General features: G+C 37.8%; 1 protein-coding gene across 1 annotated transcript; it reads left to right on the top strand.

Moving 5' to 3' along the window:
• Positions 1-287: 287 nt before the first annotated feature.
• On the top strand, positions 288-2,314 carry LOC126703830 (acetyl-CoA-benzylalcohol acetyltransferase-like). The gene is made up of 2 exons (XM_050402900.1): positions 288-317; positions 743-2,314. The coding sequence occupies exons 1-2, from the start codon at positions 288-290 to the stop codon at positions 2,114-2,116; spliced, it is 1,404 nt and encodes a 467-aa protein (XP_050258857.1). The 3' UTR covers positions 2,117-2,314.
• Positions 2,315-26,963: the final 24,649 nt, after the last annotated feature.

Here is a 26,963-nt window from a genome sequence, read left to right as displayed (position 1 = left end):
ACTATTAGGAGAAATTAGTACTTTATTGATGATCTAGCACATTTAAAACCAAAAATTTTGTTTTTCCAAAAAATTTATGATTTCAATCGTTCTAATGTTTTGTAGGCCTTGTTAGAGATTACAAATATAATGCACAACCATTTTAAAAACAATTTCAATTATTATCATAATATTTTTTATCTTTTTGTATTGAAGTTGTGGCTTTTCATGAAGGGGTAAGACATTTTTGTAGTTGGTGTTGTAGGCCTAGGCCTTGGGCCAACCTGCATGTAGCTATAAATATGAAAATGTCGGATTCAATAATTATGGACCTTGATGTATATATCTCTCCGACTCTCACCTCTGTCTAGTTGTGCTGTCGTTACCAAGAAGAAGAATAAAAGGGCATTGTGGTTTTTACGTGTCATCAATTACAAAAATTAATTTACATATTTATTATACAATTGAACTCCTAATGTACAATTAATTACATTTATTGTCATGTCAGTTTATAAACATTTTTGTAATAAATTTTTTGTAAATTTAGAAATTTCATTTTTTAAGAAAAAATTGATGATATTTCAGTTTGTAGACTTTATACAATAATACTTGTAATATTCTCAGCATCACTTGTCATTTAATTGAAAGCACATATTTTAAGCAACAAAATATCATTATGTATTAGGATTAGGATATATCAGCAATCACTTTCTATTTAGTTATTTATTTATGTGACTAACCACTTTTATTTGATTATATATAGCCTCAATCGTCTGCAAAGAGTACATTCAAGCCAACCCGGAGCAAATTAAGCAGGAGAGGTCCCAAATTTGAGTTGAAGATGAAGGTTCAAATTCTGTCCAGAAAGTTTGTAAAACCAGCAACTCCAACTCCACCTCACCTTAGAAGTTTGAAAGTATCATCAATAGATCAACTCCAGCCTCCAATACATGCGGCCTTTATTCTGTACTACCTTGCCAATGGGGATGAAAATGGTGATCACAGGAGCAAGCGTTTGGAGAAATCGCTTTCAGAAATCCTAACCCTGTATTACCCAGTAGCTGGGAGATACATCAGAGACAAGCAAATGATTGATTGTAATGATGAAGGGGTGGAATTCTTGGAAGCCCAAGTAAGTGGTCAACTTGCTCAACTTATCCAAGGAGAAAAACTCGAGGAGTTGAATCATCTTCTTCCCCGTCCTATTCAATCAACATCTACTCCTGTGGCACTTGTTCAAGTTAACATGTTTGAGTGTGGTGGGCTAGCCATGGTACTTCTCATTTCGCATAATATAGCTGATGGAATTGCAGCAACTTCGTTCCTCAATGCATGGGCTAAAGCATGCCGAGCAGAAGGGATTAATGGAGTTGTTCAGCCAAGATTTGACTTGGCTTCTTATTTCCCACCAAGAGAGAATGTACCTGCAATGCAACCTATGAAATTTGGAGTTCCAATCATCACAAGAAGGTTTGTGTTCAATGGGGCAGCAATATCAAGCCTAAAACAAATTGCCAAAGGTGGTGATAGTGATTCTGAATCATTATCAAAACACCAACCTTCACGAGTTGTGGTGGTGACAGCTTTTTTATGGAAGGTTCTCATTGCTGTGTCTAAAGCTAGACGTGGGAACTTAAGGCCCTCTATTTTGTTTCATTCATTGAACCTGCGTGGGAGGACAGCTCTGCCAATATCGGATGACTCTTTCGGGAACCTATACATGGTGGCCAATGCTCGATTTGGTGGAGACAGTGATAGCAAGGTGGAGTTGCATGAACTGGTGGGTTCGCTACAAAGCTCAATAAGGGATGCGCTGGATGATTGTATGAAACCACAAAATGGGGATGATTTGGTTTCCATGGTGACTAACTCCATGAGAAATCTCCAAGAAGAACTTCAGAGTGGTGAGATAGATATCTATAAATTCACTAGCTGGTGCAGGTTTCCTCTTTTTGAAGTAGATTTTGGTTGGGGAAAGCCTATTTGGGTGAGCAATCAACCAAAAGTTGTTGAAATGGTTAGTCTAACTGACACCAAAGATGGTGATGGAATTGAGGCATGGGTGGGCTTGGATGAAAAAAACATGTCTCTGTTTCAGAATCATCCAGAGGTTAAAGCCTTCACCTCCAAATTCTAGCTACATTGCTCAATTTCTTGCTTCATTTTAATATGTTGGGTTCATGAATAAACTTGAGGTTATGTATGAATTTAAATTCTCATGGTCCAAGCGTATGTGTTTGGTGAGAGAATGAAATAAGTATTTTAATATTTTGGGTCTTTAAACTTTGCCAGTTTTATGAGGAAAAAATATATTGTTGGTTCTTAAAATTTACAATTTGAGTGCTTTTAATCTCTAATGTTTAATAATTGATTTTAGTTAATAAAGTTCTCAAAAATGAGTTTTTTCTTTTCTTTTTTTTTGGGTTCATTTCCTCACATTCCTTTAATTTACTTCCTTTAAATCTCTAGGGCAGTGTGATGATGCTTTGAAATGAGGTTTTCTTCTTGTAGACACCTCATTTTGTTCCTACCTATATCCAAGCCCCCTAGTCCCAATGACGAGAAATCAAATCGCTATCAAAATGATCAGGATCATGTGTGGAACCCAATGAGGATAACAAGCTTAAACATGGCCCAACACAGTCCAAGCCCAAGCCTAACTATGAAAATAGGTAGGAAGCCAAAGTCCAAACCCCAAAAGACAATTTTAACCTAATTTAGCCCAGGCATACAAGGGTTTGGCTTACCTCCAGTACTTTTTTAACTAGAATCTCCTTTTATTTTAATGAAAAATTGCCACATCATCCACTAACTAAATAAAATGTGGAAATTAAAACCAACTCCCTCTTGCCATTGTATATTTAAAATAAAATGACATGTCCAGTTAAAAAAGTACTAGAGGTAAGCCAAACCCGGCATACGAAAAGTGCGTATGTCAGGTATATGATGCATACGCACCCAATCTATGGCGTACGCACTCTCTAGACAAAAAGCCTAAAATTACTCAATTTACATTTTGATGAGATTCTAGGACAACCGACCTGATCAACTAGCTACCCAAACATGTCATCAAGCCCTAACTACACATTTCCCATATAAATACCCCCATTTTCAACAAAAATAGTTAGAAAATCAAGCCTTACCAAAACTCTGCAAAAATTCCCTCAAAATACTTAGACCTAGAGTTTTAAGGCTAGAAGGGCAAAGGGACTGAGTATTAGATTGATCTTCAGATCCTTGTTGGTTTGAAGGTAGTCTCTTTCTCATCCGTGTTCAAACTTCTAAAAGATTGTAAGTATGAAATAGTGCTTATGATATATTGGAGGTTTAGATGTTAGAAAACATTATGCTTGACATTTCATTATCTTGATGACTTAACATTCACCTTGCATGTGTGATCAAACATGGATAATAGTTGGATGACACTAGGTAAGACACCTAGAGGCAGACTAAGTCAACAATATATTGATGTAGTGAATTCATTTGTTACTTTGGCAATGACTATTGTGGACCAAAGAGGAAATATTTCATGGAATCTTGAGGTCTTAAAGACTTTGTTTGGTTGCAAATGGTTTAGGTACTCTTTTTGGGGGATTGATATGGGAGATGAGTAAAGAACAGCTACTTGAGCCTTTTGATTTCTATGGGTTCCTATTTTGGATGGTACCCAAGCCTAATGTTGAGGAAGGATCCTGGACTTCCAAAGATGGGTGTTTGATTGTTAGTTGGACTGGGCTTGACTCATGTGACCTTGTTAGGTTATTTTACGAGCCAATCTATGCACAAGACATGAACCCTACAACACAAACACACACATACACATACATACATATATATATATATATATATATATTGGTTGAGTGAATATTCAAGGAACAACAAATAAAATAAAAGAAGTGCAAATAGAATGTCAAAGATCCTTAAATAGAGTGAGATTATGCTTTATTACATTAAGTACTTGAGTACATTGGATCCTACTTTGCTGGAATATGTCACAAGGCTCAATAAAGTTCAAAAATCATAGGCTTAGATAGCTCTCTTTAGGCTTCCAAGACTTGTGAAGTTTGAATCCCCTTGAATCCAAGTGTATCCTCCAACATTCACCCTAGGATCCCTTACAATGTCTTTACTCTTCACTCTATTTTTAGACCCTCAGCTCTCTTTTTGGTATTCTTTTCTTGTATCTTGAATGCTTCTTCCTGAATACCCCTCTTGGCTAAGGCTTGGTCCCTTTTATAGTGCTGTTCTTTTGGGGTTCTTCCATGTTAACAACTCATTGTAAGGTTGAATTTAATCAACCATGTGTTGGCTTTATTCCGTGACAAATTTACTTGTAATACATCACTTAGAAACTCTGTATTTAGGTGGGAATCATGTAAGGGTAGTGTGTGAGAGAATGTGAAGAAATGCTCAAGACAGTGCAGTGAAGCAGAGACTCGCGGCTAGGACTCGCGAGAGGCTCGCGGCTTGCAAGCCGCCAAAAGTTGCACACGCGCAGAGCATGCAGGGGAGCTGAATAGTCATGCCACCTGGAGCATTACAGGACAAAAATCCAAATTGGCCATTAAGTTAACTCACGGCTTGAACTCGCGACTCAGTCAAGTCGCGAGGTCAAGTCGCCAGCCAGCCCTGTTTTGGAAAAACTGACTCTTTGCATTCCATTCTCACACCAGTATAAATACCCCTCATTCCCACAAAATATGTGTGGCTATTCAGAAAGAAAAACCCTAAAAGAGGTTTCTTCAAAACACCCACCCAATTAGAGAGAGCTACTCATTCTTAGAGAGAAATCTTTGTAGTCTCTTCTCATTCCCTCTCTCATTGTCATACCTATTGAGAGGAGATTTCTATCCAAACACTACCCACACCCATTTAGAATGTTGAGTGTTTTTGGAGCTTTGGGAAGTATTGGAAGATGCCAAGGATGGCGGATGCTATGGATTATAGCGGAATCCGATAAGCTAGAAAAGAAAAAGGTTCGGCGCAACCTCGTTGGAGCAAGAAGCTTGGAGGGCTTAGGTACATCGGGTAGATTAGGCTTAGAGGGTCTATTGCTGTTCATGTATCCCAACTACATTTTCTAGTGGATTATTGACCGCTTGGAGGGCGGCGGAGAGGTTTTACGCCGAGGGCTTCGATTTCCTCTTCGATAACACATCGTGTGTTGTCCTTGTATTTGCATCTCTCTTCTCTTTATCTCTGCCTTTTATTTTCTGTTGTGGATGTGTTTTTAATTGGCTTAGATTGTTTACCAATTCTGTTTTATAGCTTTTGTTCATTTTCCGCACACTTGTTGTTTGACATAAAGCTTGAATTGTTTAATTTGTAAATCGGGGGTCTAAACATTCAAGGGTGTTTTTACACTATTTGAACTTTCACTCATTCCCGTTGTGCTCTAGGTACCAGAACCAATGTTGTGTCTAAAACATTGGTGGCTGGTCCTTTCCTCTTTTTGCTCTTGCTTCACTTTCTCGAAGATTGGTAGCCAAAAGCCCACTTGCTGACTTTCCTCTTATGGGAGATCCTTTCTAAATAAGTCCAAATTCTTTTCCAAGGTCAAGGCTATTTATTCTTTCCCCAAGTTTTTAAAAGGACACCTTAAAGTTCTAAGGTTTTGGTGTTGACTCCTCATAACTTGTCTCTTTCCCCTAAATGGGGCAGATTCCTTCTCGCTGATGGTGTAGCCAGAAAGGCTCCTGGCTACCTTCCTTCTTGGTTCATCTTCTCTACTTTGCCTGAAGTCCTAGGTTCCTTCATTAGGTGTTGGTCCCAAAACCACCATCTGTCCCTATCACTCCCTTCTAGGCCGTAAGTAAGTGATTTTGACAGGACCTCATTCGCTCTTCATGCCCCCTTTTTTACATGAGTATGCTGTCTAGAGCTGTTCATGTCCTGAATGTCCTTTGCCAGCCTTTTCTCAAGGATCTGCTCCTGGAGGATCCTGTGCAACTTCAACCCAAATCTTACCTGCCCTTTTAGACTTTCTTATGTGTCATGGTTTCCTTTCACCCTTGGGCTAAGCCTTCTTTATTCCTCCTTCTCTAAGGCCCAAGGCTTTTTTTCTTCTTCTTACAGGTCGAGCCTTCCTCTTCCATCTTAAGGCCTAAACCTTCTTTCTTTTTCTCACTTCTGTGGGTTGGGTCCTTCTTGCTTTTATGGGCTTGGCTCATTGATATATCTTGAACCTCAACAATTTCTTTATTCGGACGGTTGAGGTACTATATTTCTTTGTCTCTATCTCTATTTGATTCTAGTTGTTTGGGTCTTGTTTATGCATTGCAGTTAGTTCTTGTTACATTTTGTTATGTGATTTGGGTTTCTCTGTTGATATACTAGAATTGTTTATTTATCAAAAAAACCAAAAGCTCCCTCTTACTTGTTATTATATTTTTTTTATTCTTTATAGGTTAACTTGTAGTTCTTAAGGGGACCAAAAGTACACTACCTTTACCAAAGTCCCTTCTTTTTCTTTCCTTATTGTAATTATTGCTGAGAGAGAGAGAGAGAGAGAGAGAGAGAGAGAGAGAGAGAGAGAGAGAGAGAGAGAGAGAGAGAGAGAGAGAGAGAGAGAGAGAGAGAGAGAGAGCTCTTTGGAAAATGTAGTTCTCCACGATTCAAATTTTTGAAGCCTTATTTTTGTATGATTCTTTGATGTGACTCTTTTAATAAGATTCTAGATAATTGTTGGTGCTATATTAGACATAGAAGTGAAAGTTTGAAAGTAGATCTTGATGTTTTTCCTTGTGCTGAACATTTCAGTGTTTTTTGTCCATTTTATTCTCTAAAGTCGTGTTAATTTCATGTCTGATATTAGTTCTTGGGTCATTTTGAATTAAAGTGAACCTCCCCAACAATGTTATAACAAGCTTTGCCGCCATGTAAAGCATTCTCTTTGAATTGCAAATAGAAGTCCAATGTCACTATCTTGATCATTCCCTTGCCCATGATAATCATGTGGTGATGATGTTCAAGTTTATCATGTTGTAATCTTGACATTTTTGGTATGTTATGTTAATGATCTAAGTATCAAAGGGCATAAGATGTGCTTGTATCAAACTTTTCTTTTTACCTTTATTCAGATCTTAATCTGGATCCATGTTAGTAATATCAATGTATTAAAATTTAGCTGAAATTTGGACAATCTTGTGATTAGTTGTACAAGTAGTTGTTTCTTCCAGTAGATATGGTATTGATGTATTTTTCTTTATACTTGTGTAGACATAAGATTGGCGGCAAAAAGACATTTTTTGTGGTGCTACTTGAACTCATTTTCATTTTTTTAATGTATGGAAGACATCATTCATCTATATATTGTTGTAATTACTTTCTGAACAACTCACTTCAATGGTTTTAATAGTATAATGGTTATTTATTTACTTTTTAGATTGTATGGACGATTTGTTTATGGATGTGGTTGGAAAAGAACAAGTTAATGTAATGGCAAGTAAATGTAAAGAACATTAATAAATTTTAAAAAATAGTGACGAAATTTTTTGTCACCAATAGGTTGAACTCTAAATATAAGTTGAAATTGGTGACAATATAATTCATCACCTATTCTATTGAAATTGAAAAAAATAAAATAAAATAATTAGTGACGAAATATTTTGTCACCTATCATTTTTTATATTTTAAAAAAAAAAAAATTAGATATGTTAGTGACGAAAATATTTGTCACCAGGACATTCGGTGACTAAGATTAGGTGACTAATGTTGTTTCATCACCATATGTATTAGGCAATGAAATAAGGACATATTGTGATAAAAAGTTTTGTAACCATAGTCTACTTTTGTTGTAATGGATACAACTTTAGCTACCTTTTCCTCTTGACACAAAGGAAACTTGAGAACTATAAAACAAAACCCATAAACTGAAAAACCCTAAAAACAGCTTAGGTGGTAGTATTTGAACTTCTAGGGTGCTTCCCTAACTTCAACCAAAAAAAAAAATAATAATAATAAATAAATAAATAAAGAGGAGAAAGGGTTAGGAGTCAAAATCCCTAAATTGATAGCAAACCTAATTAAAAACAATAGGAAAAGAAATTTGTTGTAGATTATTTGAAAATTACAAAAAGAGAGTGGTCTGATACTGAAGCCGGGTTGGAGATGGTAGCCATGGTCATACCCTTATAGGGTATTGGGTCAGCGCATGAGAAAGGGGTAGGGTGAAGAGAGACGGGTAAGAGAGGGGATATGTTATTCGTATAGAGTAAATCTAAAAAAATAGAGGATTCTCTTATGGTTTGGCAGATAGATTTCTCAGAATTTTCTCTCTCCCAACTCTGTGCCTTCTCTAGTTCTTTGTTTAATAGACTGCCTTAGTTTTATGCTTAGTGAAACGATGGTAAGTAAACAATTTAAATTAAACAATACCAAACTAGTGTAGTGTTTGGGTTTAAGTTTTTAGACGTGCGAAACACTATCATAGATGCAAAACACACTGACTTTTCTTTTTTAATAAGTAAATGTGGCAAAAGTTTTAGCGGTCAATTTTCCTATGTGGCAGAACAACCTTAATTGTAGGAATCAATTTTCTCTCAACTTTTACTATTATATATAGTATATGATATAGATTCTAGGTGATTAGGATCGCTCAAAATTTAAATTATTCTTGAGAAACTAAAAACAGAAAGATGTTGTAACCCATTGTATAATGATGTAAACACTTTATATAATACTATAATTCGTAAGGACTTTGCACAAATGTAAGTGTCAAATGGCATATGGTAACTCTTTATATGATGAGGACTAGGAAAAAATTGGCCTTTGCCCTTTTCGCACAAATTATATAGCATTTTGCCCCTTTTTCCAAACTAATTAGGGAAATGTCCCTCTTTTGAAACTCGATTTTCTTAAAATCGAGTTAAACCCTATAGTGGCATTTTAAGGAGTCCTATAGTGACGTTTTAAGGACCTATAGTGGCGTTTTGGAACTCGAGCTCCATGCAAGTTTTTGTTTTATTTTACCTATAACTTGAGTTCATGGAGCTCAAATTCCAAAACGCCACTATAGGTCCTTAAAACGTCGCTATAGGCTCCTTAAAACGCCACTATAGTGCTCTAGAATTTTTTTTTTTTTTTGAAACTCGATTTTGAGAAAATCGAGTTTCAAAAGAAGGGCATTTCCCTAATTAGTTTAGGAAAGGGGGCAAATGCTATATAAATTGTGCGAAAAGGGCAAAGACCAATTTTGTCCATAAGGACTATAATACTCATGAAAAACTCATGAATAGTGTTGTTAGGTTCTAAAGACTTAGGTTTTTTATGTATTTAGAACTCTAATATGTATTGTTGGCAAACCATGGTCAAAACAATATGTTTAGTTGTGTTTAGACTTGCTCAAAGTTGTATATTTTATGTAAAGTTGGAATCGAGCTGATGCAAAAGTTACTGTGCCTTTCGGCTTGGCTCGATCGATCGAAGCTTAGGCTCGATCGATCGAATCTCGGGCAAAATGTGTTTTTTTGCAGATTTCCAACTCAGCCCTAGTTTGTTTAAAACGTTTAGGGTTTTCTAATTTGTCCTAAGTATAAAAGGAAAACCCTAGCCACGTTTTAGTGTTGCTCATATTGCTGTTTGTGTAAATCTCTTGTAAGATCTAGAGAAGCTTTCCTTTACACAAACTTAGGGTTTTTAAGGAGGAGATATTATCTACACCTTGATGATCAACTCAGTTGCTGCCATTGAAGCTTAAAGAAACATAAGCAGGTGTGCTTGTATCTGGTGGTGAATCCAAGAAAGAAGGAGTCTGTGGATTCGGAGCTTGCACGTGGTCGTGTTAGTAAGTTCCACTGGTGGGTAGCAATAAGAAGTCGAGTGTGGGGGCTTGTAAGTCTTATTGTATGAACTTCGATTCTTTCAAGATAGTGGATTCAAGTTTACCTTGAGGATAGTTAGGTTAAATCCTCCCCAGGTTTTTACCGGTTTGGTTTTCTGGGTAATCATATTTTTGTGTTATTTATCTTTCCGCTGCTATGCATGATATGATTGTTGTAATTGTGATAACCTAGTTTTGTTAAATTGGACTAAGTAACAACTTGGCTAATTACCTAGGTTAATCCAATTGTGTTTTTAAGGGGTCTAAAAACTATCAAGTGTGACAACCGTGATTAATAAGTCATGACTCTTTGGAGTTGCAATACATTTCCCAAGATTAATTGCAACATCACGATATGATGAGTTCCTGGTGATTAGGGTCGTTCGAAATTTCGATTTCTATAGAGAAACTAAAAATTCCAGGTGTTAAATGCTTTGCAAATAGGAGTATTCACCATTCCTCCAAAAAAAGAAAAAAAAAAAAGAAAAAAAGAAAAGAAAAAAGGAGTATCCATCCAGAGTATCCACACCTACCTATCATCTCCCCTGAGGATGACCAATAATTAATTCAAATGAATTTAAAGTAGAAACATTGAACTAGCCGATTAGCTATATGCATTGAAATCCCTCTTATTATATACAACATGTTCCTCCTAGGATTCCTGCCTACCTCCATGAAGAGCTCGGGATGTTATTATTAGTTCCTTGTTTAGTTTCATTTTGTTTTCTTATTTGCTGTAGTAGTTTCCGTTAATTCAACTTTCAAGAAGAAACTCCTTTCAAGCACTAGATCGCCTCCTCTTTTTTTTGGTATCTAAATCTTTCTTAAATAATTCCACGGCCCACACACTCAAGAGTTAAGACCTTATGTATATACTAGCTTCTAAGTCACGCACGATGCACGTGCTCAGAGACTCTTCTATTTTTTTAGGTAAAAGTTAATAATTTGCATCTATTATAATTTAGAAATATATATATTTTTTATTTTTCAAACAAATAAAAATGATAAACTTTAGAGATAAATAGAAATTGTAATTTATTTTTTGAACGTGTGTTTGAAAGTGGTGTTGTGATATAGAGAAAAGTTTGGGTAGGAAAAATAAGATGAACTTGAGGAGAAAGAAGGCTAAATTTTAGGGGTTCTCTTAGTTTTTTATTTTTATTTTTTAAATTGGGGGACTTTTACTTTTATTAAGATGAAAAAGGAATAAATAATGCTAAATTTTATGAAATAAAAATATGAGGGTGAAGGGGGAAAAAATCCAAAATCTTAGGATTTCTATTTTTGAATTTAAAATGAAATTTGTTATTTGACATTTAAACCTTATTTCTAAGAAAATTTATCATTCATTAATGATTGTATTTTTGAACTGCATAAAAGTCTAGTTCAAATATATGAATCCTCTTATAGATAGTGTATATATATACTAGTATAAATAAAGAATAATAATTTATTTGGCGATTAGTGTGTGCTAAGAGGCTCTTTTATTTTTTTTGGTAAAGGTTAATAATTTTTATCAATTAAAATTTGAGATTAGTATATTTTTTAATAACAAAAAAAAAAAAAAAAAAAAAAAAAAAAACCTAGGGTTGTGATGAAAAAATTATTTTACTTATAAACGCATAATACTCATCACACCCCTAGATTTTTTTGTAATTGAAAAATGTAGTAATGCAAATTATTAACCTATACCCAAAAAAATAGAAGAGCCTTAGAGGCTCTTCTACTTCTATTTTTTTGTGTCAAGGTTAATAGTGTTCATTCATTATAATTCAAAGACATTTTCCAATCATGAAATATCAAGGAGGTGTGATGATATTTATAGCAAAACATTATTTCACTCACAACAAAACTTCCAAATGTTTAAACCCAAATTTAATAGATTATAAAAATCAATAGATTATAGTTATAGTAAACAAAAGTCATGAAAAAAAATAGGAATAATCAAACAAAAACTATGTTGACGAAACACTTTGCTCCACAAATTCCCACCCATTCAAACCAAAAATGTAAATTACCAAATCCAATTAATGATGCCGAAAATCGTCAGTAAGCTACACGGTCCTCACGTGCCCTGGACAAAATCTGCACAACAAAGAAGAAGAAGAAAAACCCTACAAAGAGTATTGGTGTGATATAGGCCAAAGACCCTCCGAAGGTTAAGTTATAGAACTTTCACAAATCTAGAGTGCCACAGTTGAGGTAAATTATGCATACCTTGTTTTTTGAGGGTTTTAGGTTTTATAGTAGTATAGAATTGACATTCGTTTCTTGACTAAGAAGATGTTTCCTTGTAGGGAAGATTCTCATAAATGTACGTATTTTGCGAGATTCTTCCCATATAAGGATTCCATTGACTAGGGTTAATCGTAAGGTGAAAGACATTTCCATTTAGGGTTCCTTGGAGACCACTTAAGCCACATAGGTGCCGCATGGCCTTGATATCCATTCCCCTTGTGTCCATATAGCTAGAATTCGTCCATTATGGAAAATCCATTAGTCTTGTATATTCTCCGTCTGGCGTATTAACCCGTCGTCTTGTCCTTAAGTTTTGATCATCCATTATCTCAATACCGTCGCCTATAGGAGGCTTTTTGGACAAGTCCGTCTACCTTAATTTAATCCTTTTCAGTTGCCCCTTCACTCTATGGGTCCGTCGTCTTATCTTATGGACGAACTTGTGGAGTGACGGTCTAACTCAACCTTTGGAAAATGCACTTTGATTGACAGGTTAGCCTAGAGTCATTAATGCAGTAGGGGCATGTGGCATGTTTTTAGTGGTTAATCATTCGGACCGAAACGTCCCTTCGTCTTCCATGTCGTTCCCTTTATATATATGTTGCTTTTCCTTTTCATTTTTACTTTTCACAATGAATTTCCAATCAAAGTGGTACCATCCTTTTCAACAAACTGTTATACCGTCTACCTAGTGTGATCGTCCGCTACGCTTTCTCTGTCTCTTTCTTCGCACTGTTCACCTGTAAGTATCCTTCACCTTATACTAAACTCTCCCTTTTTTTGCTATTTATTTAAATATCACATGTGCATCGCCTATGTAGACCTGTAGAGTCTTAGGGGTTTACCCGTCACATGTAGGTGACAGATGTCTAGTGAGGCATCGAGTGAACAATCGTGTGTCCGCGAAGGAGTGCGCTTGTTAACACCTTATTTTGCAACCCGTATTTAACCTCACATGGAGGGTAAAAGGGTAATTTCACATTGGAAATATGCATCTTGATTCTAATCATTAGATCCTTAATCTCATTTCACCAAAATGATCTTGATGTTGTAACAATCAAATCGACTGGTCATGAACCCTAATCGGACCATTAGATTGAAAGTTATCATCAAATCAAGTTTTAATGGCTGAGATGCACTATCACAAATTGTGTCCGACTATATGTGATTATGAACAATTGATTTCAATTGGTTATAAGTATAATCAATTTGAGATCAATGATGTGTCATAATTTGATTGGTTAGGACTACATTTTATGGTAGGGTTGCACACACCTAATTAACTAGATAGTTAAACATTAATTATTCAATGAGTAATTTGTACAATTATCTTTTAATTAGAGTAAATTTGGAATCAATTAATTCTGAAATGGGAGTGATTGGAGCCATTTAATGTTAATTGGGAGCTAATTTGGGACCTAATTTGGGACCTATTAATGTTAATTGTGCTGAAACCATTTTCTAACAGATGACCTTTGCTCACCATTTCATCAATATCTCTCAGACTATTTTGAATCTGTGAATGAAGTTAATTTTCTCAGAAACTAGACATCTGAGGCTTCAATTTGAGCACAAGAATGAGACAATTCCGATCAAAATTGAGGCAGATATGATTTTTCAAAGGTTATACAAGCTGTTACAGTAGCTAATGGAAAACCGAACTTTGCTTGCTCTTCACTCTCATCAATCTTCACATTTAATGCACCGGATTTCCCCAAAGGCTAAAATGAGGTCTAGGTTCATGATTTCTTGTCAACCCTCATTAAATGGTCTTCCATTCATATTTCCTCCACCACAACTATATAAACCCCCCTCTCCTTCATTCCAGAAGGCAAAAAAAAATCTCCTCTCTTCTCTTCTCTTGAGTTCTAGTGAAGTTGAGTAGTCTTGTCATATCTTGGTCTTCCTGAGACTCAAGGTATTGAGTGAGACTCACTTTCCCTCTCATAGCTCTTCTTTTCCTCCACCCTTAGGACCTCCAACAAGAGTCCCCTCCTCCACCATATGGATCTTGATTGACATATGGATCTTGAATTAGGGTTTATCACATACACACACATTAAATTCAACATATAAATTGATTGACATATTGGATGATATGATATGAATGTTGGCTACCATAGTCTAGAAGACCGGTTTCACCAAGCAAAGTGGGTGCCTAACACCTTCCCACCTTGTAACATAGCCTCCGAACTTAGATCAAGGGTTGATAGACCAATGTTTATCCTTGTAATTTTCAATTTTTAGATTGTAACTAGGAAATAAAGTCATGTACTTTATCTTAGATTGTATCTAGGACCAAAACTATGTAATTTTCCTATGATCAATATAAATTCAATTTCAAATTAATAAAATGAGGAATTTTTTCAATTATGGTTTTCTTATTTTTCCAATAATTAAATAAGTGGCGGCTCCATTGTAAAACCCTTAATCTAAAGGGGGAGATATAACTAGTCGAACCTCCATTTTGAGAGGCAATAACATGACTCCACCCATTCACGTGGGTTTGGCCCAACATCCTATAAAAACGGGCCGGGGGCACAGTCTCTCACAGCGCTACAATGAGGTGTTTCCATCAGGTCAGGTTGATGAGGAGGATAAGGACCTGGATGTGGACGAGTCAGAGGGTGATTCCAATGATGAAGAAGATATAGGCAGTGCTAAACCCCCCATTCAATTAGTCATATATAGGTCCTAATTGGCTTAGGGAGTTTATCATGCTTTTGTTGTGGACGATAAACGAATTCAATTCTGTTCCATTGCGGACAACATTTATGGAGTTTATCATGCTACAACAGCCAAGTGCGCAAACGTAAGTCCGTTGCCCATTACTTGCTTTCCTTTCTAACTTTTGGTAGCTTATATAACTTCATAGGCTAAAAACGTATTGACCCCTTGTGATGAATTAATTGATTAATTAGCCAAGTTTATTAATTAATCTAATTAACATGCAATTGTACATGGCAACACAAACAAATCACCAATTAACTAAAGTATGCAACGGAAAATAAATTGACACAGTGATTTGTTTACGAATGGGGAAAACTTACATGGCAAAATTCCCACTGGGTGATTTTAAGGTCACCATTCCCGAGAATCCAATATTATCAAAACAAGTGGTTACAAGTAAAGGAATCCCAGTACCTTATACCAACCTACAGTTGAACCCTTACCCCAATACCCAATTAGACTTGTTTTGTAGTGACAATCTCTCATTTTCAATGCATGGCTCCCAATACGTGACTAACTAATTGCACGGATCCTAGTACGCAACTTGATCACCAACTTAAGAAGGATGTTGGCTACAAAGTTCTTTAGTTCATCACACGATAAAGATCATGAAGTTGCTTGGTCACAAAACCCTATAGTGTACAAACACAGCAGCTTCTTCAAGAACTAGGGCAAATTTGGTTTCCGGTAACACTCTTCTTCACACTATGGAATTGTGCTCTTGTTTAACTTGTGTCACCATTTACGACCCTTAAAATAATCCTTATATATGTTTAGGGTTGTGAGAAAAGAAAGTCCAAACATACATTCACGGATTGGATGAAAATCAAAACTGAAAATCAGAACTTCATAAATCTCGACAGATACCCTATCTGTCGAGCAACTATCGAGCCTTGGGCTGAAACAGCTCTCTTTAAACCTTAATAAATGCTAGCTGTCGAGCTTTAAAATCCTACACTTTCTGACTTGATTCTTGGACAAACTTGATTCTTGGACAAACTTGTATGGTTTTAACACTTGAACTTGAAACCTTGTTTCTTGAAGTATTAAACACATCCTAGATTTACCCAATTACAAGTAAAGTGCGTTTTGTCAAAGGATTAGCCAATTACATAAAATAGTGACATATGTTCCTAACATTAAAACACATATGTCATAACATAACTCCTTCTATTCGTCCATCTTTATGCAGAAATGGAAGATAGCAGGAGAAGAGCTTATATTAAGCAGCAAGCTGTTGCAAAGAAGAAACTGGAGGGAAGCCTGCCTCCTAAGGTGATGGGCCTGGCTAACCCATCTACAAAAAGGACGCTGTCTAAAAAATTAGACCGTCAATCTAAGAAACCTAAGGTGGTGACGGGGTCAGTCGTGCATGAGATTTCTGATTCCAGCAAGTTGCCCCCTAAGCCTGGTTCAGGGAAAGGGAAAGGCCTAATGACGGGTCAGGATCCCGTCACTGAAAAGCGCCCTGTCCTCCTCTGTGAAGACTCATGGTATGTGCTCAAGCAGCTCTCGTCCATCATCAAGGACGATGACTATGAGGACTTTGAAAATTATGCTACTAAGGCCATAGGGGAGACATGCCTCTTCAATTTGGCACAGGTATCAAGCTACTAATGGACTGTTGTGCATCCCATGAGACGGTGGTGAGCCATCTGAGAGAGAAGGTGAAGGCTAGGGAAATAGAACATCAAGAGCTGACGGCCTGGAAGGAGGTCCAGGTTATCAAGCTTGACTTGACAAGAAAGCTCTTAGAGGAGTCGAAGGCACAAGCTAAGGTGCTAAAGAAAATACTGAAGGACGAGGGAGAGATCTTGGAGGTAAAGTGTCAGCTCCGTTAGGCTAAGGAGAATGCGATAAAGGAATATAAGGAGCTTGATGGTTCCTTCGCCGACATCTTTTACGATTGCTTTCGTCAAGTCAAGGCCTCTTTCTCGAACCTGGACCTTTCCCGCATTTCCATTGACGCCTAGGCCCAGACTCCATCCCATCTCGTCCACTCTAAAGGCACCGATGAGTTATTTGCAGAAGACTCCACTCCCGACCCTTAAGGCAGTGAAGAGATTGATCATGAGGACCCGGCCAAACCCGTCGAGGATGAGTCCCGTCCACCTATGGGGAACCATTCGATTGGAGAGAAAGACGGAGAGAACCCAATGGATCAGTAGTAGATTGTTATTACTTTTCTTTTTTGAATGTAAAGATCTTTTTGGGAGGAATATGTTCTTGTTAATTTAACTGTTGCCTATTGTTTTTTAGGCCTTGCATGTAGACATTTTCCCTATAGGGGCCTTTATAATGTTTTGATATCTGTTGCTTTGTATTCTAATTGTATGTCTGGATATATGTTTGTGCATCCACCTATTCTCTTGATGTTCTTTGGCATTTTGATGGTATCCTTTTTTCCTGATTTGTCCTTTCTGAGGACTTAATAATGGATCCGTCCCTTCAAGGACTTGATAAGTTCATACCATCCTTTGGGATGACCCTGTCCACCTAGGGACTTAGTAACCCCAAATCACCCCTTGCCACTTATGGGCTTAATTATTTTAAATTATCCTTAGGGTGAGCCCATACTTCATTGGACTTGATAATTTTGGATCATCACTTGGGGTGAACCCATCCACTTATTGAACTTAATAATTTTTACTCACCCATTTGGGATGAACCTATCCACTATTGGACTTAATAATTTCAACTCACCCCTTTGGGATGAACCCGTCCACTATTGGACTTTATAATTCCAAATCACCCCTTTGGGATGAACCCGTCCACTTATTGGACTTAATAATTTTTACTCACCCTTTTGGGATGAACCCATCCACTATTGGACTTACTAATTTTGTAGAAATGTAGGAAGCACACATGTCATTTCTGAATAATTCCTCTTATTGTGATAAACATGCACATATAGAAATTGTTCTTGAAAAAAAGAAAAAGAAAAAACTGCCCTTTGGGCTTAAAGAGTACTGTAGATAGTAAAAATTAATTGAAAGGAAATAAACTGGAAATGAGGAGTGTTGTTGTCTATTGTCTATCATTGATAGTATTTCTTCAAGTGCTCCGTGTTTCATGGGTGGTGCAACTTTTGCCTGTCTAGCATCTCTAGGTGGTAGGAGCCTTTCCTATGCCATGATGCGATCCTGTAGGGTCCTTTCTAATTAGGTCCTAGCTTTCCTTAGGAGGGATCTCTTGTGGCGCTTGTCACTTTCCTTAAGATGAGATCTCCAACTTGGAAGTCCCTTTGCCTAATTTTGGAGTTGTAGTGCTTTGCCATGAGGCCTTGGTATTGCGCTAACCTTTGTTCAACCGTTGCCTTGACCTTGTCCACTAAATCAAGCTGCAAGTGTATAGCTTCATCATTCCTACTTTCGTCGTGGTTTCCCACTATGTAGCTTGTGAGTTTGACTTCAGCCGGGATGACGGCCTCACTTCCATATGCTAGTCGAAACGATATCTCTCTTGTAAGCATCCTCGTCGTCATCCTATATGCCCATAAAACGCTTGGCAGCTCTTCCGGCCTTATACCCTTTGCCCCCTCAAGCTGAGTCTTGATGATTTTGAGCAAGGATCGGTTCGTGACCTCAACTTGTTTGTTGGCCTGAGGGTGGATGGGTGATGAGTAGTGATTCTTGATCCCTAGCTGTGAGCAAAAATCTCTGAACAAGTCATTGTCAAACTGCTTCCTGTTGTCTAAGATCAATACTCTAGGTATGTCATACCTGCAGATGATGTTTCTCCATACAAAGCTTCGCACATTTTTCTCCATGATGGTGGCTAGGGCTTCGGCTTCCACCCATTTGGTGAAGTAATCTATGCTGACCACTAAGAACTTCAATTGTCCAATTGTTATTGGAAACGGGCCCATGATGTCCAATCCCTATTGAGCAAAAGGCCATGGGGCCGTTATTAGAGTGAGCTCCTCTGTTGGTTGTCTAATGAGGTTACCAAACCTCTAACACTTGTCGCAAGCATTGACATATGTGTGGGCATCCTTTTGATGAGGTTGCCAAACCTCTGACACTTGTCGCAAGCTTTGACATATGTGTGGGCATCCTTCTGCATGGTTGGCCAATAGTATCCTGCCTGAATTAGTTTGTGCACTAGAGACCGTGATCAAAATGGTTTCCGCAGATTCTTTTGTGGACTTCTTTCATGACATAGTTTGCCTCCTCGGAGCTAAGGCACCTTAGCTATGGGCGAGAGAAGCCTCTTTTGTACAGAATGTATTTGATCAACATGAACTGTGCTGCCTGAACCTTTAACTTCCTAATAACCTATTTTTCGTTAGGTAGCATGTCGTCCTTTAGGTAGGAGGTTATTGGTGTGGTCTAGTTGCTCTCGGAACCTATCTCATGCACACTGACATCGTCTATTAATGGTGAGACTTGGACAAAGGATAGTACCTGATTGGGGATAGGCAAATGTTTTGCTGATGCAGCCTTGGCAAGACGGTCTGCCTACTCATTCTCCTCCCTTAGGATTTGAACAAACTTGGCTTGGAGGTCATTCATTCGCTTCTTCATCCGTTCACCCTTGCACTCATAGTTGCTGTTTACTTGACTTGTGACTACTTGAGAATCGCAATATACAACCACATTTGCGGCTTCTACTGCTTTGACAAGATCCAGCCCTACTACTAAAGCTTCGTACTCTGCTTCATTATTGGTAGTAGGGGAATTAAGTCGGAACATGCATTCAATCTCATCCCCTTCTAGGGAACGAAGTACCACACTAGCTCTACTTGCTTATCTATTGGATGACCCATTTGTGTGGATACTCCATTGAGGACACTCCCTTGCCCCCTGGCCTTCTATGTTGGTGAATTCTACAATGAAGTCAATGACTACATGCCCCTTCATGGCAACTCGTGGGTGATACTGTACGTCGAACTCACTCAACTCGATCACCCATATCGCCATCTGTTCGGTGGCTTCAAGGTTGCTCATTGCTCTTCGTAGAGGCTTATTTGTTAGAACAATCACTATGTGTGCCTGAAAGTATGGTTTGAGTTTGCGGGCCGCGATCACTAGGGTGAAGGCTAGCTTTTCCATTGGAGGGTACCTTTCTTCCGCGCCTCAAAGCGTTCAGCTCGTGAAGTATACGAGTTTCTATACCTCGTCCTCCTCTCTTACTAAAGCTGCACTAACAGCGGTGGGGGAGACAACTAGGTAGAGAAACAATTCTTCTCCGAGTTTGGATGGGCTCAGCAACGGTGGGGAAGAAAGATATGCTTTTAGGTCTTCAAATGCTTACTAACACACGACCGTCCACTCAAAGGACTTTTTTAGTGTGTGAAAGAAAGGTAGGCATTTATCCATTACTCTTAAGAGAAACCTATTTAGTGCAGCTACCTTGCCGTTGAGACTCTGTACTTCCTTGATGTTTTTGGGCGGAGTTAACTCCATTATGGCTCGTACCTTATCTAGGTTGACCTCAATACCTCTTTGGGGCACCATGAATCCCAAGAATTTTCCTACTGTCACTCCGAATGCACACTTGTTTGGATTCAACTTCATATTATAAGAATGAAGGGTATTGAAGGTTTCCTTGAGGTCGTCTTAGTGGTCGTCTTCCCGTATGCTTTTTACCATCATGTCATCCACATAGACTTGCACATTCCTCCCTATCTGATGTGCAAACATCTTGTTCATTAGCCTTTGATACGTGGCGCCTACATTCTTGAGTCCAAATGGCATCACCTTGTAGCAAAAGAGGCCTTGGCTGGTTACGAATGACGTCTTTTCCTAATTGGCTTCATCCAACTTGATTTGGTTGTATCCAGAAAACGCATCCATGAAGCTCAATAACAGGTGTCTCGACATTGAGTCCACGAGGATGTCGATCCGTAGGAGTGGGTAGTTATCCTTGGGGCATGCTTTATTCAAGTCCGTGAAGTCCACACACATCCTTCACTTTTCGTTGGCATTTTTTACCATCACTATGTTGGCAAACCAGTCGGGGTAGTACACTTCTCGTATGAATTCTGCTTCTTGCATCTTGTGAACCTCTTCTGCTCTAGCCTTGTCTCGTTCCTGCGCAAACACCTGTTTCTTCTGACGGATAGGAGTAAAAGTGGGTGATACATTCAACCTGTGGATTATGATTGAAGGATCAATTTCGGCCATGTCCTCGTGGCCCCAGGCAAAGATGTCTTGGTTCTCTCTTAGAAATGTTGTGAGCACCTGGTGGATTGGTGGGCTAGCGAGAGTGTCGATCATGGTCGTTCGCTCAAGCCTAGAGTTGTCGAGAGGTACCTCTTCCAACCTTTCTATTGGCTCCACCACCATCGGTTGCTTTTCTACACACATGGTTTGTAGATGATCGTCCATCTCTAACATGGAAATGTAGCACTCACATGCTACTACCTGGTCTCATCGTACCTCTTTCACTCCGTACCCGGTTGGGAACTTGATCATTAGGTGGTAAGTTGAAGTTATAGCCTTCCATGAATTTAGGGTAGGACGGCCCAAGATGGTATTGTAGGAAGATGAACAGTCAACAACCAGGAATGTAACATCTTTGGTGATCTATTAAGGGTAATCACTGACCGTTATGGGCAAAGTGACCGCACCAAAGGGGTATACTCTTGTCCCTCTGAATCCAACGAGCGATGCATTGGTTGGAACCAACTGTTCTCTCTTAATCCTCATTTGTTGGAATGCCAGGTAGTAGAGGATATCAGTAGAGCTCCCATTGTTTACAAGGACCCGATGGGTGTTGTAGTTCCCTACCCGTATGCTAACCACGAGCGCATCGTCATGTGGGTGGTGGAGACACCGAGCATCTTCTTCTGTGAACCCAATTACAGGGTTGTTGATCTGTGCCATCTTTCGGATAAAGCCCATCAGCTAGACGTTTTAAACCATCCGTAGGTAGGTTTTGCATGCCTTCCTAGATGAACTAGAAGCTGTGGTTCCCCCTACGATCATCCTTATGTCTCCTAGAGGGGCCTAGGATGCTTGTTTTCCCTCCGGGCAGCATGCTTTTGCAGTGGGTCTATCCTCTTCTTGCTGACAAACATTTATAGCTTTCCTTGTCTGATAAAAGCTTATATTTGCTGCTTTAAGTCGTAGCAATCGGACGTATCATGATTGTGATCACGGTGAAAATGACAGTACTTATCTTTGGACCTCTTACTGTGATCTCTTTTTAGCTTACCAGGAAATGTCAAGGCTCCTTCGACCTTGATCTGCATCAGGACTTGGTTAATCGTGGCAGTCAGCGGGGTGAAGCTTGTGAACCTCCCAATGAGGGGTTTGGGGTGCCTATCCTCTCGTGGTCTCCAGTCCTAGCCATCTTCCATCCCCTATCTTGTTATGCATTTTCTTGTCTTTCCCTTTTCTTGGGCTTCTTTTCTCAGGCCAGCAATGCGTTGTCCATGTTCATGTACTTAGTAGCCTTGTAAAGTACGTCCAACATGGTTTTTGGGTCATTTTTGTATAAGGAAAACAGAAACTTCCCTTTCTGTAACCCATTGGTAAATGCAGCCACTAGTATCTTGTCGTCAGCTTCATCAATCGAGAGGCCCTCCTTGTTAAAGCAGGTTATATAAGATCTCAGCATTTCATCCTCCCGTTGCTTGATGTTCATCAGGCATGCAGTGAACTTCTTATACCTGTGCCCCCTGATAAAGTGTGAGGCAAACTATGCTCTTAACTCCTTGAAAGAACTGATGGAGTTCGGTGTCAACTTGCTGAACCATACCATTGTGAGACCCTTCAGCATAGTTGGAAAAGCTCGGCACATGATCTCATCTACCATGCCTTACAGGTGCATCAAGGTTTTGAAAGACTCCAAGTGATCTAAAGGGTCTTTAGACTCGTCGTAGGCCTCTATCTATGATATACGAAACCTTGCAAGAAGGGGGAATGAAGTGACGAATGCTGTGAATGATGAGTCCGACTGGTGAACCAGCTCGTCAAGGTCATTTGACACCCACCTCTTGAGGGAGTTCATCATAAAGTCCATCCTCTCCTTCATCATCTGCATCTCATATGTGGTGGTGCTGTATCTGCGATGGATGGATAGCTGGTATCTTTTCACTTTTTTTTGCTTGGGGCATTGCTACCTTCTAGTCCTTCTCGGTCCCTCCTTTCAGCACTGGTGCCCTCTTGCTCCTCTCCGTGACAGTTAGGCCCAGCATCCCTTTGGCATAGCTGTTCCTCCAGGTTGTGAATTTGCCTAGTAAGGTGCTCCATAGCAGCGGCTAAGGTTTGTACTTGTCTTTCAAGGGCAATAGTGCATGGTTCATCTTTGTTTTTGTTGTTGGTCACCATCAAGCGAGTACCATACAACTCTTTGTCCGGGAAGTGGTAGTATGGCTTTTACTACGTTCTTTCTCACAGATGGTACCAACTGATGATGTTGAAAATCATCAGTAAGCTGCACGATCCTCACGTGCCCTGGACAAAATTTGCACAACAAATAAGAAGGAGAAAAACCCTATAAAGAGTACCAATGTGGTACCGGCCAAAGATCCTCTGAAAGTTAAGTTAGAGAACTTTCACAACTCTAGTGTGCTAGAGCTGAGGTAAATTATACATACCTTGTTTTCCGAGGGTTTTGGGTTTTTATAGTAGTGTAGAATTGACCTTCGTTTCTTGACTAAGAAGATGTTTCCTTGTGAGGAAGATCCTCATAAATGTATGTATTCTGCGTGCGGGTTTCTTCCCATACAAGGATTCCATTGACTAGGGATAATCGTAGGGTGCAAGACATTTCCATTTGGGGTTCCTTGGAAACTACTTAAGCCACGTAGGTGCCGCATGGCCTTGATATTCGTCCCCCTTGTGTCCATATAGCTAGAATCTATCCACTATGGTAGATCCATCTGTCTTGTATATTCTCCGTCCGGCGTATTAACCCGTCGTCTTGTCCTTAAGTTTTGATCATCTGTTATCTCAGTACCGTTGCTTATGGGAGGCCTTTTGGACAAGTCCGTCTACCTTAATTTAATCCTCTTCTCCAATGAATATAATTGATATAGAAATCTAAACAAGATATTAGGGGGAAAAAAAGTACTCATCCAATGGGATATTTTGTTGAATAACTTCCGGGCCTCCTTAATTACAAATAGCAAGTAGTAATCTAAGGAGCTAATAATAACATGAAAGTAAAAACAAATGAGAAATGTACATATCTGTTCACAAAATGTACCTATGAAAACCCATTACCATAAAACACACACACACACACACACACACACACACACACAAAAATCATACTTAGAGTGAGAGAGATACACTTCTTGCAAACCACTTTCTCCATTGTTCGAGACTAAGAATGACTGTGAAGAATTCAATTTTTAAGCTTTCTTACCAGTTTGGTAGTCTCTTAATGGTACTATGTTTCATGTTGGTTTTTTCCTCCCATCATCTCCAAATAAATAAATAAAATTTAAAAAGAAAAATAAAAGAAGGTGTACTATTGTTCTTGTGCAGTCAATTAATATCACAAAGTTACAAGAAAGTATTTAGAAAACAAACCCAATTGAATTTTATTAAAAAACTAAGAAAAGCATAGATTTTTACAACCCCATATGATATTAAAACACAAACACATTTTTTGATGCAGAACACAGTTTCTTAAAACTAAATAAAAGAGAAATACGAAACCTTCAAATGGGCAACAACCTTTTCCTTTTGGTAAAAAAAGTAGTGCACTCAACCACAAAGTTGGCCCTAGCTTGACCCATGGGAGTGATGGTTTTCTCAAACAATAAAACCAATTTTCAATCTTCAAAGTAGAAAATGAAAATAGAAAAGAAACGGAGTGATGGGTTTCTCACCGAAGATAAGGGTCTATGCCTTTTTTTTTTTCTTTTTTTTTAAAAAAAAAAAAAACTATTTTATAAGTGAATAAAAGCAATTTGAAAACTAACCGGCGATCCTGTATAATAGGCAAAGTTTTAGAAGGAGTTAGATATGTATTTTTACGAAATTATCCTTTAATTTTTTTCTCTACCTAAACTTAGGGCTAAACCAAGAAAATGTCATTTTCAAATAGGAGAAGCCCCTTAAATAGTAGTATATCTTTTCAATATATTAAAAGGATTCAGAAAGTTAGTTATAGCTTAAGAAAATGTCAAAAATACCCCTAATCTAATTAGATAATCCTTATTCTTAAAAATTAAAAAATGAGGTTAAAATTGTAATTCAACAAAATTGAAAAAAAAAAAAAAAAAAAAAAAAAGCCACTAGAGAAACTTTTTTCCTAAAAATTAGCACACTCTCTATTTAAATATATCTCATGCACATTTGATACTTTTTTTTTTTCCTAAAAACTAGTACACATTAAATCAGTAGTTTACTCCATTTCAAAGCCTAAATTTTTGTTTCTTAAAAATTCATTCCCGTGTAACCTCGTTAACGATAGATAAATTCAAATTGAAAAATTACATTAAACTCAAAATAGATAAATAAAGCCTTATCACATGTGTAGAGCGCAAGTAATGAGGCTAGTTATATATTAAGAGAATCCCTAATCTAATTATATAATTTTTATTTTAAAAAATAAAAAATGGGGTTAAAATTGTAATTCAACAAAATTCAAAAAAAAAAAAAAAAACTACTAGATAAACTTTTTTCCTAAAACTTTGCACCCCTCTATTTAAATAAATCTCAAGCATGTTTGATACATTCCCCGCCCCCCCCCCCCCCCTAAAAAGTAGCAAACACTAAACCAGCAGTTGAGTTTACTCCATTTCAAATCCTAAATTTTAGTTTCTTAAAAATTCCTTCCTGTGTAACCTTACTAACAATAGATAAATTTAAATTGAAAAATTACATTAAACTCAAAATAGAAAAAGAGCTTCATCGCACGTGGGTAGCGCGTGTGATGAGGCTATACACACACACACACACACACTACTATTTAAGGGGCTTCTCCTGTTTGGGATCCTCATTTTTTTGGTTTAAAAATACCCGTATACCCCGAACACCCTTTCCAAATAACAATAAATATCAAAAAATTTAGTTAGTTGTCACGTTTCAAAACAATGCTGAAAACTAGCATCTCGAGTGTTTAAAACTCGAGTTCCAAGATAAAACTCGAGTTTTTAAGTCTCGATTTGTAAGCGGATGGGTCTGATGTGAAAAAAAATTCACGTGGAAATCGAGTTTTAAAGACTCGGTTTCTATAAATTGCAGAAAAACGCCACTATAGGGCTTTAAAACGTCACTATAAGGCTTAAAAACGCCACTATAGGGCTCCCAGAACTTGGTATAGGGTGATCACACTTATAAAAAAAAATTTTGCAGAAAAACGCCGCTATAGGGTTTTAAAACGTCACTATAGGACTTAAAAACGCCACTATAGGGGAAATTTTTTTTGCATGGAACTCGAGTCTTAAAGACTCGAGATCAAGACTCGAGATCTATGTGGCATTTTTAGTCCAAATCGTCCAGCCAAACACTCGCAAAGCGAGTCTTTGGGACTCGGGTTTTAATATGGATCTCGAGTTTCTAAAACTCGAGATGCTATTTTCCTTAAAACTTTGAAACGTTGCCTAACTTACTACATACTTGCCCATCACACTGCTACTCTGCCCATTCCCTCTGTATACCCCTATGTTTAAGTAGAAACAAAACTAAAGGACAATTTGGTTTTAAGTAGAAACAAAACTAAAGGACAATCTGGTAAAAATACAGCTCTAACTCCCACTAAAACATTGTCTACAAAATAGGACCACTTTCTTGTACAACACAACTCAAACTCCTACCTTCCACTCCAATCCAAACAAATTTTCAAAATCCATAGTAAGATTAAAAAAAAAAAAAAATAGCAATTAGGGCTTGCCCATGTTTGGTAAAGGTTTAATGTAAGTGACTTGAACCAACAAAATGGTATTGGTTGGTCATGGTTCTATTTCTCATACAAGCGCGTTTTCTTATCCACAAAGAAAGGCATACACACACGTGTTAGGAGTTGTGCTCTAATTTAATTTATATGACATAACATGATTAACTAAATGTTTAATTATATGAGTTGTATGTACAAGAACTAATAGAATATTATTTTATAGTCTATTAGGTGCAATGTTTGCAATTTATGTAATTTAGTTACGGAAGGTATAAATCACGAGTTCTTTATAAACTCAAAACCCTAATTTGTAGTCAATGATGAACTCAACTAAGATATTTAGCACTACAATGAGAAATTAACTAAGATAATTTGTCTTTGATCATGGAAGTAG

The sequence above is a fragment of the Quercus robur genome, chromosome 10, assembly GCF_932294415.1.
Source record: "Quercus robur chromosome 10, dhQueRobu3.1, whole genome shotgun sequence".
Classification (NCBI taxonomy): Eukaryota; Viridiplantae; Streptophyta; class Magnoliopsida; order Fagales; family Fagaceae; genus Quercus; species Quercus robur.
This window is presented reverse-complemented; position numbering and strand designations above follow the sequence as displayed.

What these genes read in the sequence shown, in the direction of transcription:
- LOC126703830 (XM_050402900.1), top strand. Translation starts at nt 288, where the DNA reads ATGTCGGATTCAATAATTATGGACCTTGAT. An exon ending in CAATAATTATGGACCTTGAT is followed by an intron (nt 318 to 742) that starts GTATATATCTCT and finishes GATTATATATAG; the next exon opens with CCTCAATCGTCTGCAAAGAG.